At 36.5% G+C, this 18,774-nt stretch overlaps 2 protein-coding genes across 2 annotated transcripts in view; both read right to left on the bottom strand.

The window, feature by feature from the left end:
• Window positions 1–1,594: 1,594 nt before the first annotated feature.
• Window positions 1,595–7,529, bottom strand: tmem88a (transmembrane protein 88 a). Its single transcript, XM_056467005.1, has 3 exons — window positions 7,253–7,529; window positions 4,284–4,695; window positions 1,595–2,100 (listed from the first exon to the last, which is right to left on the bottom strand). Exons 2-3 carry the CDS (start codon window positions 4,665–4,667, stop codon window positions 1,819–1,821), a joined length of 666 nt encoding a protein of 221 aa, XP_056322980.1. The 5' UTR covers window positions 4,668–4,695; window positions 7,253–7,529; the 3' UTR covers window positions 1,595–1,818.
• Window positions 7,530–14,979: 7,450 nt separating this feature from the next.
• kdm6bb (lysine (K)-specific demethylase 6B, b) overlaps window positions 14,980–18,774 on the bottom strand; it is a 36,514-nt gene continuing 32,719 nt past the window's right edge. The window contains exon 21 of the mRNA XM_056466335.1: window positions 14,980–18,735. Coding sequence (XP_056322310.1) covers window positions 18,712–18,735 — 24 coding nt within the window. The 3' untranslated portion in view covers window positions 14,980–18,711. The remainder of the gene's footprint in view (window positions 18,736–18,774) is intronic.

The raw sequence follows: 18,774 nt of genomic DNA, 5'->3' as shown, positions 1-18,774 counted from the left end.
TATCTGTATGTGTGTGAATGAGAGTGTGTTTCCAGTACTGGTGGCTGGAAAGGCCACCACTGCGTAAAACATATGCCTGAATAGTTGGTGGTTCATTCCGCTGTGGTGTCCCCTGATGAATATGGGACTAAGCAGAAGGAAAATGAATGAATTAAAAAATTACGAGTTCTACAGTGATGTCCTTAATATTTGTACAAATCAAGCTTACATAGAAACAATTCTATATTTGCTTCTACCTATTCAGGGCTGCAGTTTCTACAACCATATTTTTACCATAAGAGTGGGTACTGGGTAGCCATCTGCAATTTGCTAATTTGCTAGAGTTATAATGTTAATGTGAAAGTCTGTGCAATTCGGAAGAGAGACAAATATTGCTGAGAGATTTATTATGTTGATGTACTTCCAACTGAAATGGAATATTGAGTATTGACGGGGCTTTCTTTTTGTGCATCATTCAGTTGCAGCAAACTAATGATAAGTGAGGCGTGGTTAAAATATTGTGGCTGAAGCTGTCAAACTGATGTTAACAGAGGGTTGCGTCTTCAAACACAGACTTTTATGTGTAACTTTATTATTAATACTTTTATACTCAGGGTTTCTGCAGGTTTCATTGTCAAATTTAAGACTTTTTAAAGACCCTTTTAAGAACATTATGAATTAAAATTTAGACTTACACAGGGCTAAACACTAATGATTATTTCTAATGGCCCGGTTGGGCCAATGGTTTTTTATATGTTTGCTTGCCACAAAAAACAAAACAAAAAAAATCTAATGTAATTATTTCTTAGCGACACGTGTCAAAACAAGACAACTCTAGTCGTAAACACTATTTTCAACATAATATTAATAACTTTTTTAATGACAAGTTTTACATTGTTAAAAGTATATTTATTGTAGAGGCGATTACATAAATAATCAAAAATATGTATTTGTTGGCTTTTGGTCCAAACTGATAGAGTCTAACTTCTATTCAACCTAATGCACTTCTGTTATAAAACCACAAGTTTCATGCCTATATGTCTACTCACCCTTTACTTCTGTAAATAGTTTTTGTATGAATGGAATATAACATAAAGGGATATATTGCTCTGTTATTATCATTGTGTAATTGTGTTTAGTTTTTTTTCCTTGATTTTACTAAGATGGCTTGTTGGTGATTGGTTGGATGTCGGCCCGATTGGTTAGCTTTACTTGGACAGAGAAAAATGAAGACCTGTTTAAAATTATTTAAGGCCTAGAACACAATAGTTCAGTGAATTTAAGACTTTTTAAGGCTTAAAATTTTGTTTTTGAAATTTAAGACATTTTAAGACTTTTTAAGACACCCTTTATACTGTAAAAAGCACCATTCCACACACCCTTTTTTGGCATAAACAATTCAAACTTAGATTTACTAAATAGCTGCTGCACATTTCACTTGTTTATGAAATTGTTTTTTAAAAGTTTTAATAAGAGGTCTTGATCCAGTAATGAGTAAACATTAGTTTCATAGATATTTTTTTCATTTTAAATGTACAAACATTTGCTAAAATTCTAAAAATCTAAAAACAAAATAAAAAGGAAAAACTATTTCCTTTGAAAAAAAAATGTGTCTTTATTTTTTCACCATCTTAGGCTGATTCAGTAAAAAACCTTACAAAAGCATATTTATAAAACAAAACACTGAATAGCACAATATGTAAATAAAAAAATATCTTAAAATACTGAGCACATGTACTGCTTCTTTACCATTATTTACTTTTTTGTATGTGACTTTTTGCTATGGATATTCACATTAAATTCTCCAGGTTAAGTTTTTCAGTCTCCTCAAACCATGGCTCAAACCCACACGCTGCCCTTTCCCTCGCTCTCTCCCGCCCCCTGCTGGCCGCAGCAGCCACTGAGCCCTCGGTGACGTGATGCTGGCAGGTTTTTGTAGACGGCACGGCTGTATGGAATGAAGCACAGGCCCAACTGAAGATGGCGTGCCATTCTGCAGTAAGCTGCCAGAGCCAGAACAAGGAGCGGTGCCAGCAGCAGGAAGCCCACCACCAGTAAAGCAACACAGCCTCCATCATCCAGCAGATCTGAACAGTAAAGGGAAGTACCGTGACGCTGAACCTGTGGAACACAGACGGGAAGAGTGCAAGAATTATTTAGCAAGATTTCACTGCAGAGGGAGGAAGGGGACTGGAGTTTGGCAAAGTAAAAAATTTGCCGACATGTGATCTATTGTGGGATCGTGTTTACATTGACCTCTGATAACGGAATGAATAATAACATTCACATATGGTGAAGCAGTGGGAGTTGACTGAGTCGCCTCAGTTGGAGACGGTTAACTGATCACAGTGAAATGATAAGGAGGATTGTGTGTGTGTGTGTGTGTGTGTGTGTGTGTGTGTGTGAGAGAGAGAGAGAGTTTCCTTTGCTCATTCAGGTGTTTTGAATTAGTTGCCTTGAACTTTGAGAAGCTTTGTCATCAGTGCATGGATGCTTGGACACTACTGCCATATAAGCGTACATCTGTATAAAAAAAGTGTACTTAAAAGGGATAGTTCATCCTAAAATTACGATTTTATCACCCTTTTCTCACCTTATCCTTTTTCAAAACCTATTTGAGTTTTTGTTAAACACAAAAGAAGATATTTTTGAAAAAAAAAAAAAATGCTGATTGCTGGAACCCGTTGTCTTCCATAGTATTATTTCCCCTATTATGGAAGACATTGGCTCCAAGAGTTATGTTTAATGGTCAGCAGCACTCTTCCAAATATTTTTTGTCTTCAACAGAAGATACTCATAAAACCCATAAGGACCACATGAGAGAGAGAAAGGGACATGTGGTCTCAAGTGTTGTCAAGTACTTCAAACAGTCCTGAACATGCAATACACATTGATAAATATGAAGACATGCCTGCAGGCACAGGATGTCAACATCACATCAGATTAACGTTGTATCCCAACATTGTGGGGATGTTGATTTCGTTTGGAACCCGACATCAATGTCCAACATCCAACGTCCAACCAATTATCAATGTTTAATGATGTTAAAACGTAACGTTGTGTGGACGTTACCACTATGACGACTAACAGACGTTGGATTTGGTTGCCAAACCTGACGAATAAATGTCAGTATTTGACATCAATATGACGTTGGTGTAAGACAGTGGTTCCCAAAGTGGGGGTCAGGGGACAATGACGGGGTCACTTGGTGATTTCCAAAAGTCCAATAAATTTGATTAAGCTATTAGAATTACTATATTTTATCCATAACCCACAGAAGATAAAAATAGTTAATAGATACATAAAAAAGCTACAACATGCAATTAAAAAGCCATCACCCTTTTAATCTTTTTTTCATAAGATTGTGTGTTAGATCAGATTGTACATTAGATTAACAACACAGACTGATTTTATAGCACCAGGTTAAACTTTCTGACACCTTTATGGCAATCAAATACATTGAAAATAAATACGGGCCACAACTGAACATTGAGGTTGATCTCTGAGTGGCGGTCTTCAAAATAAAACCAATAATAGACTATAATAAATTACTATATAAATTATCTGATTGTTAGACTGTTGCACTTTTTTGTGTTGGCAATATGCTTGAGTTTCCATAGGCTTATTGTTGTGTGTGCAACATTTCTATACTTGTAACCTCCGTGGAATGTTGGGGTCGCGAGTCACTGGCATTGTTATTTTGGGGGTTACAGGCTGAAAAGTTTGGGAACCCCTGGTTTAAGACATTGGCTCGATGTTGGATTTTGGATTTTTTTTTCCAACACAACCTAAAATCAACCAAATATCAATGTCATTTCACATCGTTATTGGATGTCAAAATAACGTTGTGGACACTGTTAGACACTGAATTTTGGTTTCCTTACGTCACAACCTCAATCTAACCTAATAATAACATCTTATGATGTTGTGTGCCTGCTGGGATGAATACTGAACACCAAATTAACATATAAGAACAATTTCTGAAGAATCTTGTCATTGTAATGCTTATGTAATTGCCATAAAAACACATTTGCCACTAAAGGAATAGTTAAAATTGTCCAAAAACTGAACAGTAATATTGTATTTACTGTATAGACTTATCATGGGCATATAGGGTTAGGTTACTGTAGGCTAGTGTAGACTTTTGAAGACCTTTCACAATGTAAACAACCTTTTCTGACTATAGAAAACCCTTTGTGGGATAAAACGGTAAAGGTTCTTCATGAAATCCTCAATGTAAATAAACAACTTTTATTTTTATTAGAAAAATGAGAAATCAGTGATGCATCTCACTCCACACATACCGTTGAATGGCAGAGGAAGCCAAAAACAACCATGACGAGCGATGGCAGGAGGATGAGGCCGAAGATGAATCCCGCCAGACCGACATTGAGCGCGGCGATGATCAGATTCTGCGCGGTGACCAGAACGGAGCAGGCCCAACAGTCCAGAGACCCTCTCAGCTCCAGTGGACACTCGTTCCCGACGCTGCCTGCTACGGAGTATGGAGGAGGAACCACGACCCCGGTGCTGGACGCGTTTGCTGGAGTGCTGGAGGAGATGGAGCCGGTGTGGTGGAGGCGCGGGTGAGGTGACTCGGGCTCTCCTCGCTCCGCTGGGGACTGCAGGGACGCTGGCTTCTCCAGGGTACCGTTTCGGGGAAGACTCATCCTGCCGTTCATCAGCATGTCTGGTATGTAATGGTGCAGTTTTTAGCTGGCGAAAAAGTGTAAAAATAGTAAACTGGCCACAAACAACGACATTTTTAAGTCATGCCTTGGACTGTGTGGAGCCTACAAAGAAAGATAGCTTTAAAGATTACCATAGACTTACATTAGCACATTAAAAGCACGTGCTGACCATATTGTTTTTATATATGTATGTATTTATCTTTTTTGGGGGATGTGGAGTGGACAAACAGCTATTAAGTTTATGAAGACTTAGTTTAATAATGTCGTTTTTAATATGAAAGGGCCTTAACAGTTGTCAAATGAATATTTAAAGAATATTGCAAGGTATATTTTGGTTTGGCAAGGTTTCCAAATGACAAATTGGTACATGCTTTTCTGTGAGTGAGAGTGACAAAACAAACCATTGTTATAATTCTGACTTCAACTGTGTATAGAGTGTCAGGTGTTATCAACTCAGCTCTTTAAAAAGAGAATTTTATTAGTGGAAACTATTTAACAGTTGTGGACTGTGTCTTTCTAAATTCTTCTGGAGAAATGCAGAGCAAGTAAATTGTAATAATCAACAGTGAAGCTGAGGAAATGAAGCTGCTGACCCACCCTGATCTCCAGGATGGCCAAAAAACACAAAACAATAACCGTGGAACGGCTAATCAGGAAACCCTGAACGCTGACCAGACCACATATACTATAAAACAGAGGAACCCCAAAAAGCAACATCCTAAAAAAGTAAAGCTGCCAGATATAGTCCTTTACAGCTTGTTACAGATTTACAATAACCATTTAAGCAAGAACACCAGGGAATGATTACAGTTTTTTTTATTGCTTCTTGATTTGACATCAGTAAAAATAGGAACGAATATGGATGTTGAAGCACAGATCATCATGTTGTCCTTTATTTACAGTAGGTGTTGTTATATTGTGACTTAAGGACTTGGAGGTCACTCGCTTATTCTTTCTAGGAATTAGTCCTCTGTGTAACCTTGTTTATTTGGAGAGGGTCCAATTTTAGTGAATACAACAAGTGTGATATCATTCAGCCATTAATAGTTCAGATGTTATCAAGGGCTTGATTTAAAAACCTGTCTCCCACAAGCACCTTTTCAACTCTTACTGGAGCAATTTAACGTGACCTTGAGGAAGTCTTTAATGGCCTGGATCACTCAAGGGTTTGTTTAATAATGACAATAAATACAAGAATCTACATGTTTGATCTGTAGTTTAATTCACATCAGTGCTGTTGTGTTTGACGTAAAATGAAATGCATTCTCATTTCGCTGACTTTAAAACAAACAAAGATGTAAATAAAATAAATCAGTAGAGAACTAATAAACAATTAAAACAAAAAAAAACCTGAAAATACTAAATAATAATATATCAAAATAAAAAAGTATAAATAAATAAATAAATATATATTTTGATTTAAAATATATATATATATATAGTAACTCAATTAACAATTGTACAAACATGATGGTTAAATAATTTTCATAAATAACATATTATATTACATTTTATTTAATTGTCAATTGTTTTTTTATTATTGTGCTGGTATAGATGTGACAATATTTACATAAACCACTTGAGCAAACACACCTATAACATACAGACTGACATTCACAGATATGTAATTGTTAATTTAGATGTATTTTATTATTTATGTAGAATAATAGTTATATAATTTATATATATCTTATATAAGTTAAATCAGAAAATATAAAATATTCAAAAAAACATAATAATTTCTTTATATATATATATATATATATATAAATATATATTATATATTGTTTAATATTTTATTTATTTAAAGAAATTTTATTAATTGTATTTGATAAAATAAATAAAACCTACATGCATTGTCCAAAGTGATGGTAAATGTATTTTTAATTTTTAATGTATTAGAATATTGTATTCATGAATTAATTTGTATTTCATTATTAAAGTAATATAATAACATTTATTTAATTTAAGAAGACTTGAGTAAACCTCCATCATCATGACTAAACTTACATTCTGATTTTGGGTTTTGAATATAAGGAAATTCCACAAAATACAAGAATATATCAGGGGGAATTTGACAGAAGTTGGACAGCCTTTAGGGAATTAAAATCAGTACATGCCAGAATACAAAACAGGAAATGAACTCAACCAAACTACAAAATCCATTACACTGTATTGAAAACACCTTGTATATTGACTAAATGATTGACTAATTATGTTTCCTAGCAAACAAATTTTTAATTAGTAATATTTACATTAGGTTTAACTATTAAATCTCATTTATATGAAGATTTAAATATGCATACATACTATATATATATATATATATATATATATATATATATATATATATATATATATATATATATATATATATCAATTTATTGGGTTTTACTGTGCTCAAATTGCTTAATTTACTCAAATAGATTAAGTTCACAGTACTCATTAGGATTCGTTTTTGAACTTAAATGGTTTGTTGCAATCGGTTTCCTCAAATGGTTTGAGATACATTAACTTTTTGGGTTTTACAGTGTATATAAAGCAACACTAACATTAGTGTATTTTATAAAAATTATACTTACATTTATGTAAAAAAAGGTTTTCTGTTTTCTCAAAATCTTTTCCTCCAGCAGAGAAACTTTTCTCTTAACTTGTTAAATAAATTCCGTTCCTCAGTGAAATATGGGCAGATTCCTCAGACTGGCAGATGATAGCTTTACTCTACAATTAGTTTTACTTGATTTTTATCCAGTTTTCAGGTCCACCTGTAGTATCTCCTCAGGCTCTGTGAGCTCAGTAAGCGTCAGTCCTCTATTTCAGCTCGCTCTTCCTTCTTTCCTGCTCTACTCTTTCCTTCCTTTGACGAAGATGTCCTGCTTCAGTAACTCACTCGTATCTCTCCACTCCCACTTCTCCTCCTGGCCTCCTGCTCTGGATCAGCCCTTCAGGATTGTGGGGTGTTGGGTTTTCTGGGGGTTTAGTTGGATACCTTTTTTTGCAAATGCAGTAGGAAAATCTATGACCTGCACTGACTTTAGAGTTACACACTTCACAAAATGTTTTATTTTTGCTCAGAAATTGTTAATACATTTCATAAATACTATTAATTAATTCACTTTTCTTAAAGCAGAGTCAACTTGTTGCTTTTTAAGGCACAACTTTATCAGATTAGATAAGATTTCATGGGAAAATGTGATTATTTTGTATGTTGGCAATTAAGTTATTAATTTTTATGAATCTTATTTGGCAAAACATAATAAGCTATGAATTGCAAACTTTTTGCTTCTTTGTGAGTAACTGGATTTGATGAAAGAAATAAAACTATGGCAGTTACATAATCCTAGTTCTTACATCACAACCTGTGTGTTTTCATCACACTGTGAGAAGTGTCAGATCCTCAGGTCTCAGATCAGATGTCTCAAACATAACAGAAGAAAAGAGAAGTTAACAAATATATAGAGGTATAAAAAAAAGTTAAAGACTTAAAGACGTCTGTAGCTCTGAGGGCTCTGTGAAATGTGTTCGTTTGTGTTTCCAGCTCACCTTGAGTTCAGCAGGGAGTCGAGGTCTGGTTTGTGTCTCTCAGGACGTGTCAGTTCTGTCAAGATGTTTTCTGAAGATTTTGGCTCATCGGGGTTGTCGATGAGTGTTTGTGAGGGAGATATTGGAGGACATCAGGGCCAGTGTTGTGCAAGTTACTTCCAAACTGTATTACATTTTACATTGGTTGTTAATGTTATTTAAAAATAATTCCTTATAGCATTTCTGTCTAAGAATTGTAATTCGGCGACACAGTGGCTTAGTGGTTAGCACTGTTGCCTCACAGCAAGAAGGTCACTGGTTCGAGTCCCGGCTGGGTCAGTTGGCATTTCTATGTGGAGTTTGCATGTTCTCCCCGTGTTCGCATGGGTTTCCTCCAGGTGCTAAACTGGCCGTAGTGTATGTGTGTGAATGAGTGTGTCCCAGTAGTAGAGTGCAGCTAGAAAGGCATCTGCTGTGTAAAATATATGCTGGATAAGTTGGCGGTTCATTCCGCTGTGGCGACCCCTGATGGATAAAAAGACTAAGCTGAAGGAAAATGAATGAATGAATTGTAATTCTTGGATACATGCAGGATTCCTGGAGAAATACTACAAGAAAAATGTAGGACTCCTACAGGAAAACTGGTTTGAACAACCGTGAATAAATCAACAATTTCAGCAAAAGCATCTTGAAGCAAGTGGGACATATCAAATACTAGAGAGCATTTGATTAGTCAGAAGATTTAATGACAAACTGAAGTAGGAGGAGACGTTAAATAATTCTTTGATTAATTTTGCTGGAACTGCCAGACCTAAAGCTGTAAACGTTTATAACTTGTGCATGCAAATTTTGTCCGTGCTTGAGAGAACACTAGCTTATAAATTCCCTTAAGATAAACAAATCGTTGTTGTTAAAGGGAAGAAAATACAAAGCAAAAATGAACACTTATTCTGAAAACGTAGCCCTATATACATTTCTGCAGATCATGGAGATGTATTATGCGGCTAGAAGTACCTATGGCTGCATTTCGTCTTTAAAACGCTACAGAATGCTACAGGGCGGTATGACGCCGTTCCTTTTCACGATTACCAGCAAATCGCTTACCTCTGTGTGGTCAGCTTTTTTTTTTTTGCTGCTACCAGCCTATTCAGTAGCTCGCCATGTACATCGGTGGACTTGAGACGCAGAGAGGAGTTGACCACGACAGCGGTGTTCAAGTTGGGTGAAGATGAAGAACGGTTCCAGAAATCAGGAAAGACAAAGAAAACAGAAGCCAAAAAATAAAATAAACAAGTAAATAACAGGGTGAGAATGTCTTAAAATCTGAAAACATGGTAAAAATCAGATGAGGGTTTTCTTTTTCTGGATTGCTTTTTAAAACTGTCAGTTGGGTTTAGGGAAGGGGTAGTCAGGTCAATCAGTGCTTTTGAAAACACTATTGGTTGGGTTTAGGGAAGGAGGATGATGGGTCAGTCGATCGGTCAGTTAGTCATTCAGTCAGTCGACAGCTGCCTCTAGTGGATTTATGTGAGAACAGCAGGTGTGAATGGCACTCGCGAGAGAAATTTGAGATCTGAAAAAACGTACACAGTGGCCTCTGGTGGACTCGCGAAAACAGAAACTGCAGCTCCTGGGATGTATTTGGCGCTCTCCAGGAATGTATATAGCGGTATGTTTTCAGAATGAGCCTGGGTTGGTTATATATGTATTTTCTTTTGGAAACTTAAAAAAAAAAGATAAACAAGTTGATACCAACAGCAATACTCTAAACTTTTGAAGTTAAAAAAAAACGTTCATTTTAATTTCACAGGGACGTTAGTGCTTTACAGCTACCTTCAATAGCTTGTGGTTTTTGCAGTTAAATTTGAGAAAAAAATGATGTTGTAATTATGTTACACAACATGCACTGATTCAAATATTGCTGAAAATTGACAAGCAATGCCTTACATTACTGTGTTACAGCAAAAAGTAATTACTTTAATGCTTTACTTTTCGAATGTGTTACTCCCAACACAAACAATTCTATATTATATTAAAGCCCTATTCATTTATTTAAGTTTATTCATGGAGAACTTCTCATGAACCAAAACAGCATCACTTATATTGTAGCAATATTTTACTGTTACAATCAGGCGGTATTATCAGAGTGAGTTAAAGTAGCTGGGTTTGTATGGAAGAATTTTACAGCTATAAGATAATGGGTAATTAGTAAATAATATTTATTGTGTTAAGAAGACAATCATACATAATGGCATTTGGAATAATACTATTTTATTTTTCTCTTGAACAGGCGTAGCCTATGTTTGGGTATGTGCTATTAACAAAATGTACAAATTTGAAGAAATTTAAGATAATTAATTTTAAGTTATTTAAAATGTACATTTCCAAGTCAATGTCTAAACTTGTTAGCTAAACAGCCATTGTTTATGAAATAGACAAGCAATTTCTACTGAATTTTTGTTTCTACACCAATTAATATATGGTTATGTAACTTTTACTTTCATTTAGCATTATGATTTGTTCTCATCTGTCTGAGAGTTTATCATAAAAGACCTTTAAATGTTTTTCAGGTCACTGGCAGCCAGCTGTGAATGACTGTGAGTCAACAAAACAACTTATTGAGTTCATAAGAGTAAAAAACAGGATGGCAACTTTATCTGTAAGTAAATAAACTATTGACAGTTGTTTATTTATTTACTCACAGCAGTTGGTTATCAGCAGCCACTGATAAAGGACTGCTGGTGGAATATAAGCGTTAAGTGCAGAGGGACGGTGAAAAACGAGATATATCCTGAGAGTCATAAAAGAGGAAAACCTGCCTTCCTGGCCTTGGAGCCAGGATTTCCGCAGTAAAGTCCTGAGAGAGAGCCGAGGTGTCACCGAAACATTAGTCCTGTCCCATGACCTCTGCAGGCCTCACTTCCAGCCCACAGACAGACAGGAGACTGACCATCTGTAACCTTCCTCTAATATACTTCACAATCCACAAATAACTTACACGTAAACACTCGTGAACTTAGCAGAAGCTTTTAGTCTTGTTTTATAGTTATCTTTATATTAGGAATAGTGCTCAAAAAAATAAATCAGTTCCTTAATGTTTTTTCTTTCCTTTGAAATTTTTTTTTAAATGTTTTTTTTCTTTAATATAAAACAAACTGAAAACGGAAATTAATCTGAAACACAATCCTCTTGGTATCAGTGTAACCTTCCTCTAATACACTTCCATTCACAATCCACAAATAACTTTCATATAAACACTTGTAAAGTTAGCAGAAGGTTTTATTCTTGTTTATAATTATCATGTCAGTAATAACCAACACAATCTCACGGCAGTTTGTAACTTTTTGATTTAGTGGCTAATTCATATGAATTTGTACGATCTAATTCGTACATTTTCGTACGATTTGCTCATCCCCCAATGATGGTTGGGTTTAGGGGTGGGGTTATAGGTGCCACGCCTCCTTTTTAAAATCGTACAATTTCGTACGACTGAATTCGCGAATTCGTACGAATTAGCCACTAAACTGACAAAACGTAAAATACTTACGTTTTCTCGTGAGATCAGGCTGGATTAACACACAATAGTCATATAAAACGTTAGATAAATCTGGCTCAGTTCTTTAGTTTTTCCTATTCTTTAGATTTTTTTGTTAATGCTATTTCTTTATTTATTAACACAGTAAAACAAAAGAAAAAAAGGCAATGAATTCATTTAAGTTAGGGTTTTAGCAGATTTGATACTTTTTAGTTACTGTTATGCCAAGAATAACTAAAAATAATTAAGTCTGAAACATTTCCTTAATATTTAAAATTTCTCTTAAACATTCATTTATTTACTCTTTTTTTGATACATTAAACAAAGTGAAAAATGGAAATGAACCTGAAACACACTCCTCTTGGTATTGATGTAACCTCCCTGTACACTTTCACACACAATGCAGGAATAACTTACACATAAAGACTTTTTAAAGTTATCATTACCTCAGGAATAACAGAAAAACCACCAAATGTTTCCTTACTATTTTCCCTATTTAAATACATCAGTCTTAATACATTAAAGGGCACCTGTTTTACAAGATGTAAAATAAGACTTTGGTGTCTCCAGAATGTCTCTGTAAAGTTTCAGCTCAAAATACCCATCAGATTAATAATATATAATGTAGAATCTCCCCATTTTGGTGTAGCTGTTTTTGTAGCCTGTGCCTTTAAAGAGCCCATATTATACATGAAATAGGGTCATATTTAGGTTGTAAGGGTCTCCAACAACAGTCTAATATGCATGCAAGGTCATAAAACACTTTTATGGTCTTATAATCTGCATTTATTTTTACCTAATTATCCCAACGACTCCCATATGAATCGTTCAGCGATTCATTTGTTCCCAACCCCCTCCTCAGCGCGAAGCTAATCTGCGCTGATTGGACCAATGACAGCCTGCTGCGATTGGTCGACAGTGACAGGCTTCAGCATGAGACAGAGTGAAATGCCCAGCTGGTAATCAACTATATAAAAGTAGTCACAGTGCACACACGCTTCATAGTGTAAGGCTTTTTTCACACACACACACAACCCTCCTCAGAAGAACTGGGGAGATCGACGCGAGTCGCCTAGCCTCTCCCTCTCCCTCTCTCTCACACACACACACAACGCTCCTCAGAAGAACTAGGGAAAGCGACGCGAGTCTCTCTCTCTCTCTCTCTCTCTCTCACACACACACACACACACACACACACACACACACACACACACACACACACACACACACACACACACACAACGCTCCTCAGAAAAACTAGGGAAAGCGACGCGAGTCTCTCTCTCTCTCTCTCTCTCTCACACACACACACACACACAACGCTCCTCAGAAGAACTAGGGAAAGCGACGCGAGTCTCCTGTCTCCTAGCCCCTAGGCGTCACAAACTCGACCTGTTCTTTCTCTCTCTCTCTCTTTCTCACACACACACACACACACACACACACACACACACACGTTCCTCCTCAGAACTAGGGAGATCGACACCTCTCCTGTCTCCTAGCTTATGATCGCCATAGCAACGACAAACGGCAGTGGAACGCGAGCTCACAAAAGCCTTTAACGTTAAATCCGTAAACAAAGCGGCACGCGTTGCGTTTTTAACGTGGCTTACATGTGATAAGAGAATATAAAGAGTAACCGCGTGTACTGTACCAGGTTAACAAGTAACAAAACACAATAAATACATAGTTTGCAAGTTAAACGAGGCAACAATTTTAATCGCACTTACTTACACTAGTGAATAAACCTCAACCACTGATTCTTCACAGTTCACAACTCATCTTTGGGTAGAGACTGTCAATATTATCCATCTGAGCACAGCGTGACTTCATTCGACCGGCGGCATCTGTGTGTGTGTGTCTAGTGTTTTTTCTGTGTTAGTGGGCGGGGCCGCAGGTTTCAAATCTCCCTGGTTTGCGCGCGTAACTACTGGCGAGGCTTGTGTTTCGTGGCTGCGTCATCGCGAAACACCTAATGACTCGTTATCAAGACGACTCGTTTGAAGCACTATGAGTCGACTCTTTTATAGATGAATCAATAGTTTTAAACACTGTACACTTACAGATTTAAGCCTTAGCTGGATATTTCACTTCACTTAGAGCTGTGTTACACACTACATGGAAGGGCATTTTCAAAAACCCATAATATGGGCTCTTTAAATTTAAATGAGCTGCTTCTCATGCGTTACATCAGATAAACAGCAGTCAGTGATAAAGACAGACACAGATGAAGCTGAAATCCAGTTCATTAGACAAAAATGCCAAGTAAGTCTATTCAAGCCTTTCTGAAACAACGAGTCACACAAATTTGCAGTACACACACATTTCATTTTTTTTTCGTCTTAGTCCCTTTATTAATCTGGGGTCGCCACAGCGGAATGAACCGCCAACTTATCCAGCAAGTTTTTACACAGCGGACACCCTTCCAGCCGCAACCCATCTCTGGGAAACATCCACACACACTCATACACTACGGACAATTTAACCTACCCAATTTACCTGTACTGCATGTCTTTGGACTGTGGGGGAAACCAGAGCACCCGGAGGAAACCCACGCAGACACAGGGAGAACATGCAAACTCCACACAGAAACGCCAACTGACCCAGCCGAGGCTGGAGCCAGCGACCTTCTTGCTGTTAGGTGACAGCACTACACACACACACACACACACACACACAGTCTATGATGTATATTTGGCGTTTACTGACACCATGCGGCCGTGGTGATTATAGCAGTTAAGAATTACATTGCGATTTTCCTGTCTTTATTACAAACATGCTCTGTTTTAAAAACGTTTTAAACTTTTAAAATAAATTATTTATGTGCAGCTGATCACAGAGAGTTGTAACATATGTTTTACTTCTAGCTTCTTTGCAAAAAAGTTCTGTGGACATGTGTGTACATGGTATTATGGAGACATGGCACCTGTCAATCAATTCAGTGGGCGGGGAAACTGCACTACTAAATCACGTTGCGGTGGGCCTAAAAATTACTGGGATTTGGATTCTATTTTAACATTAGTAAATTAAAAAAAGAGACTTATTGGGGATATATCACTCCAATATGACTGGACACACTATACAAACACACAGTTCTCTCTAAACAACTTATAAAAGTTGATTTTAATCATAGGTGCCCTTTAAAACAAACAGAAATACGGCAAAGAAAACACACTCCTATAGCTATCATCTTATTCATCACAATACAATTCCACACACAATCCAGAAATAACTTACACACGTGCACACTAGTGAATTTATCAGAAGGTTTTATTCTTTTTTTAATAGTTATTATTATATCAGGAATAACACACAAAAATCACAAAATGTTTTAGACAAGTCTGGCTCAGTTCCTTAATCTTTTTCTTTTTTTAATTTTCTTTTCTTTTAATACAGTAAAACAAACAATAAAATGGCAATGAACCTGAAAACACACTCCGAGAGGTATAGCTGGAACGCATCTCCTCGATAATCTGAAATTCGTCAATAATGATCATAAATCAGAAAGACTGTAATAATCATAACAGCTAGGATGAGGGAAATCGTACATGTGTCACAATATCCTGTACCTCATATGTAAAGCAAACAATTTGTCATGTGTTAAATATACAGTACAAAGACATTCAGTTCATAAAAGTGTACTGACTCTGTTCTAAGCACCAACTTGTGAGATTAAATTCATGTTTTCAAACCTACAGAGTTTATACAGACAGAAAGAGAGAGAGATAGAGATAGAGAGAGACCCGGGAGGGAGGGGGATCAGCACCATTGTTGAATCAGACGTTCCCCCGAAAGCCTCACCACATCAGCACAACAGAAAGATTTACAAAATACGCATGTCTCGGAAAAGAGAAGCATCACGGACAATCAATAAATACAAAAGGAAAAGAAAGGGAAATAAATAAAGAACAAAATACGCAAAACAGAAGTATTCAGCTATGATATTATAATTCAAATAAAACGATAAAAGGCCCATTTACACCAGGGGTGATAATGATACTTTTTAAAATATAAATGAACAGAGTTTTACTACAATCATGATAAAAATATTGTTTAAAGGGATAGTTCCACCATATAATTAAAATTGACTCCAAACCTTTTAGTTTCTTCTGTTGATCACAAAAGGAGGTATTTTGAAGAATGTTACTATGGAAAACTTGACTTTGGAAAAAAAAAAATAGTATGGAAGTCAATGGCTACCGGTTTGCAACGTTCCACAATATATCATTCATGTTCAACAGAAGAATAAAAAATGACATTTAATGATACAAATCAGAATCTATCCTGCTTTAAAGAGTAATTAGGGTACGTTTACACCACAGCGGTGTATTAAAATGTTCAAGTTAGACTAAATTACTTCCCAAATGATGTTGATAAGCACCAAAGCAAACATGCCTGTAAAGGCTGGTTTATACTTCTGCATTGAGTGATCGCCGTGACCCATAGCGCATGCCCTGCGCGTAGTCGTGTATTTATACTTCTGCGTGCTGTTTGTGTTGCTCTGCAATAAGACCGCCAACATGTTAGCTGACAGTGAGGTTTTTATGTGTCAAGTTTCTTCAAGGGTATTTTGTTTTTTCTGATCGCTACCTTAAATGTACAAGTAGCTAAAGCTTGCTCATTCAGAGGCGGGAACCGGCAGACGTGCAACAACTTTATTCACAAGTTAAACACAAAACAAACGTTTCCAACTGGAGCTCCTTCACAGGACTCGACACTTGTAAACACTCGCATCAACAGGCTCACTGCACTTAGCACCGCCTACCCTCACCACCGTTACAAAGCAGACTAATCACATTGCGTTGTTGCAACATGTAGTTAAATTTTTTTGAGAGATGCGCGTCAGCCACAGCGAGTGCTATGCGACCGCGTGAAAGCAGCACCAGACCATTTGTGTGCGCTTGACGCAGAAGTATAAATCAGCCTTGACCCAACATGGCCTCACCCCTTTTTCATAGCTATAACAGTTACTAGACACGCCCCTTTTTGATATATAGAACAGTAACTAGACACGCCCCTTACTGCTGTTTTTTGAATCTGTCCAACATTGTGGCGAAGTGTTTTTCAAATATTGCTTAGTTTCCGTTATTGGCAAATTTTGCGTACAAACAGCAACATTGTCAAAACATTCCCCATTCACACAGATCTACAAAAAGCAACAGGAAATGCTGTATTACGCACACCAGGTGAGTAGATGCCATTTTGTAATCTTGAAACTCTACACGTCTTCATGAAGCTTTAAAACCTTTACAAATCTATTGTTTGAATCAGTGCTTCAGAGCATATATCGAACAAGGTTTCATCATGTACTATTTTCCAAAAAATGTGTCATTTTAAAGTTTCTTCACTGGGGACAAATCCACCTGATTTGGTTCACAGGGATCGCCCTCTAGTGGTGAATCACTGAACAAGCGTTCATATTTTCCCCCTTATTTTAATGTTTGTATCATTAAAAGGAATAATAGTTGTTAATAGCCTCTTATTGGTCTGTTTAGCGGAGCCCACAATGGAATGAGCAAAATGAGCAATATTATGCAGACACGAAATATTCAATTATAATAGATGATTAGCTATTACATTTGATAGATTATACCGTCAACAAAACATTTGCATTGTATTTGTAAAAGCTGTTTTAAACAGATGTTTAGCCTGAGTTTTTGTTGCATTTACACAGTTTTGACTGCGGTGTTGCAAACACACTGTAACAGTGAAATGTTTTGCGAAGCAATTGGTCAAGTGGATTCAAAGCTGTGTTTCTCCTGTGTGCTTACAGAATAAACACATAATACACATGTGAATGGCACCATTTCTATGAAATCACATTTTTGTAGTTAACACAGAGACAGTATTGTTTTTATATACTCTGAAACATGTTTTCAAGATTGCACCAACTCTGCAGCTAATATTGTTAGAATATTATCAATCCTGGTGTGAACGGGCCATTCGGATTAAGAAATGCATCAAAAACCACAAGTTCGCAGGAATGCTTTTTTTTTTTGTTTGAGTTATACAAAAAAGTTTCACTTAACACACACACACACACAAGGTTTTCCAGACAAATGCAATCAAATAAGTTTCGATTAAACCCGTATCGTTTGGAATAATTGTTACATATACTGTACCTCACGTGATACTTTAATGCTCTTAGAAAGCCATTACTGACTTAATCAAATACTATGAAATGACCTTTTGTCTAAATGCGTATCACAAGGCCCAAACGGTGTTAGTCTAGACTGTTGTTAAAAAAGTTTTTTTATTGTTTTTTTCTTTCTGAAAACCTTCGAGAAATTAAAAAAATAGCACCCGGTCAAATATGCAAATACCATTTACAAAGATCAGACTTGTAGTAAATATGACACGACTGAAATGGGAAAAACAACTAAACAAACCAAAAACAAAACAAACTAATAATAAACGTAATGCCACTGCAATGGTCATCAGCGCCGAGAGAAATCAATCCCCTGCTGTTTTTATATACGTTGTATCAAAGCACCACTCAGATAAACCAGAGACATAGAGTATAACTGGACTGGTGAAATCGTCTTCCGTTTGCATAAAAAAGTAAACTACATCAGTACCTGAATTAATGCACGTGTTCGGCAAGTTGACAATTGTTTTTTTCTCCGTTTTTTTTTTTTTTTTTTTCATTTTAAAAAGGAAAATCACAGCAGTTATCCGTTGTGGATTAGTGACCTGATAGCCAAGTTACAAGATTATTGTTCGAGTCCAATGATGTAGCACCACTCTAGTCATTCTAGACTCAGATGTCCCGTCAGTTTCTGGCTGAGGGAAGACGACATCTGCTGATAGGATTGTAAACAATGTGAAGTAAACAGCGGTTTGATCGGCTGTTCCGTAAGTCTGCAGTAGTGGTTTTGGTAGGAAATGAAAATCAAATAAAAGGAGAACAGAAGGTTTGTGCCGCTGCTTTGGGGCAGGAGGGTGGGAGATTTGGTTATGGCTGTGTAATTTCAGACATCAAGCTCACCTACAGCATGGAACTGCAGACTGAAGAGAAAAAAGCATAACTGTTGAGAAACTAGTTTA

Source organism: Danio aesculapii, chromosome 10 (assembly GCF_903798145.1).
Source record: "Danio aesculapii chromosome 10, fDanAes4.1, whole genome shotgun sequence".
NCBI lineage: Eukaryota > Metazoa > Chordata > Actinopteri > Cypriniformes > Danionidae > Danio > Danio aesculapii.
Note: the sequence above shows the minus strand (reverse complement) of the source record. Positions and strands in the feature narration are given on the sequence as shown.

Excerpts from the sequence above, each read along its gene's own strand:
- tmem88a (XM_056467005.1), bottom strand. The coding sequence starts at position 4,667 with ATGCTGATGAACGGCAGGATGAGTCTTCCCCGAAACGGTACCCTGGAG. Across the intron at positions 2,101-4,283 it reads GCTTCCTCTGCCATTCAACG|GTTCAGCGTCACGGTACTTC; the intron begins GTATGTGTGGAG and ends TGTGTTCCACAG.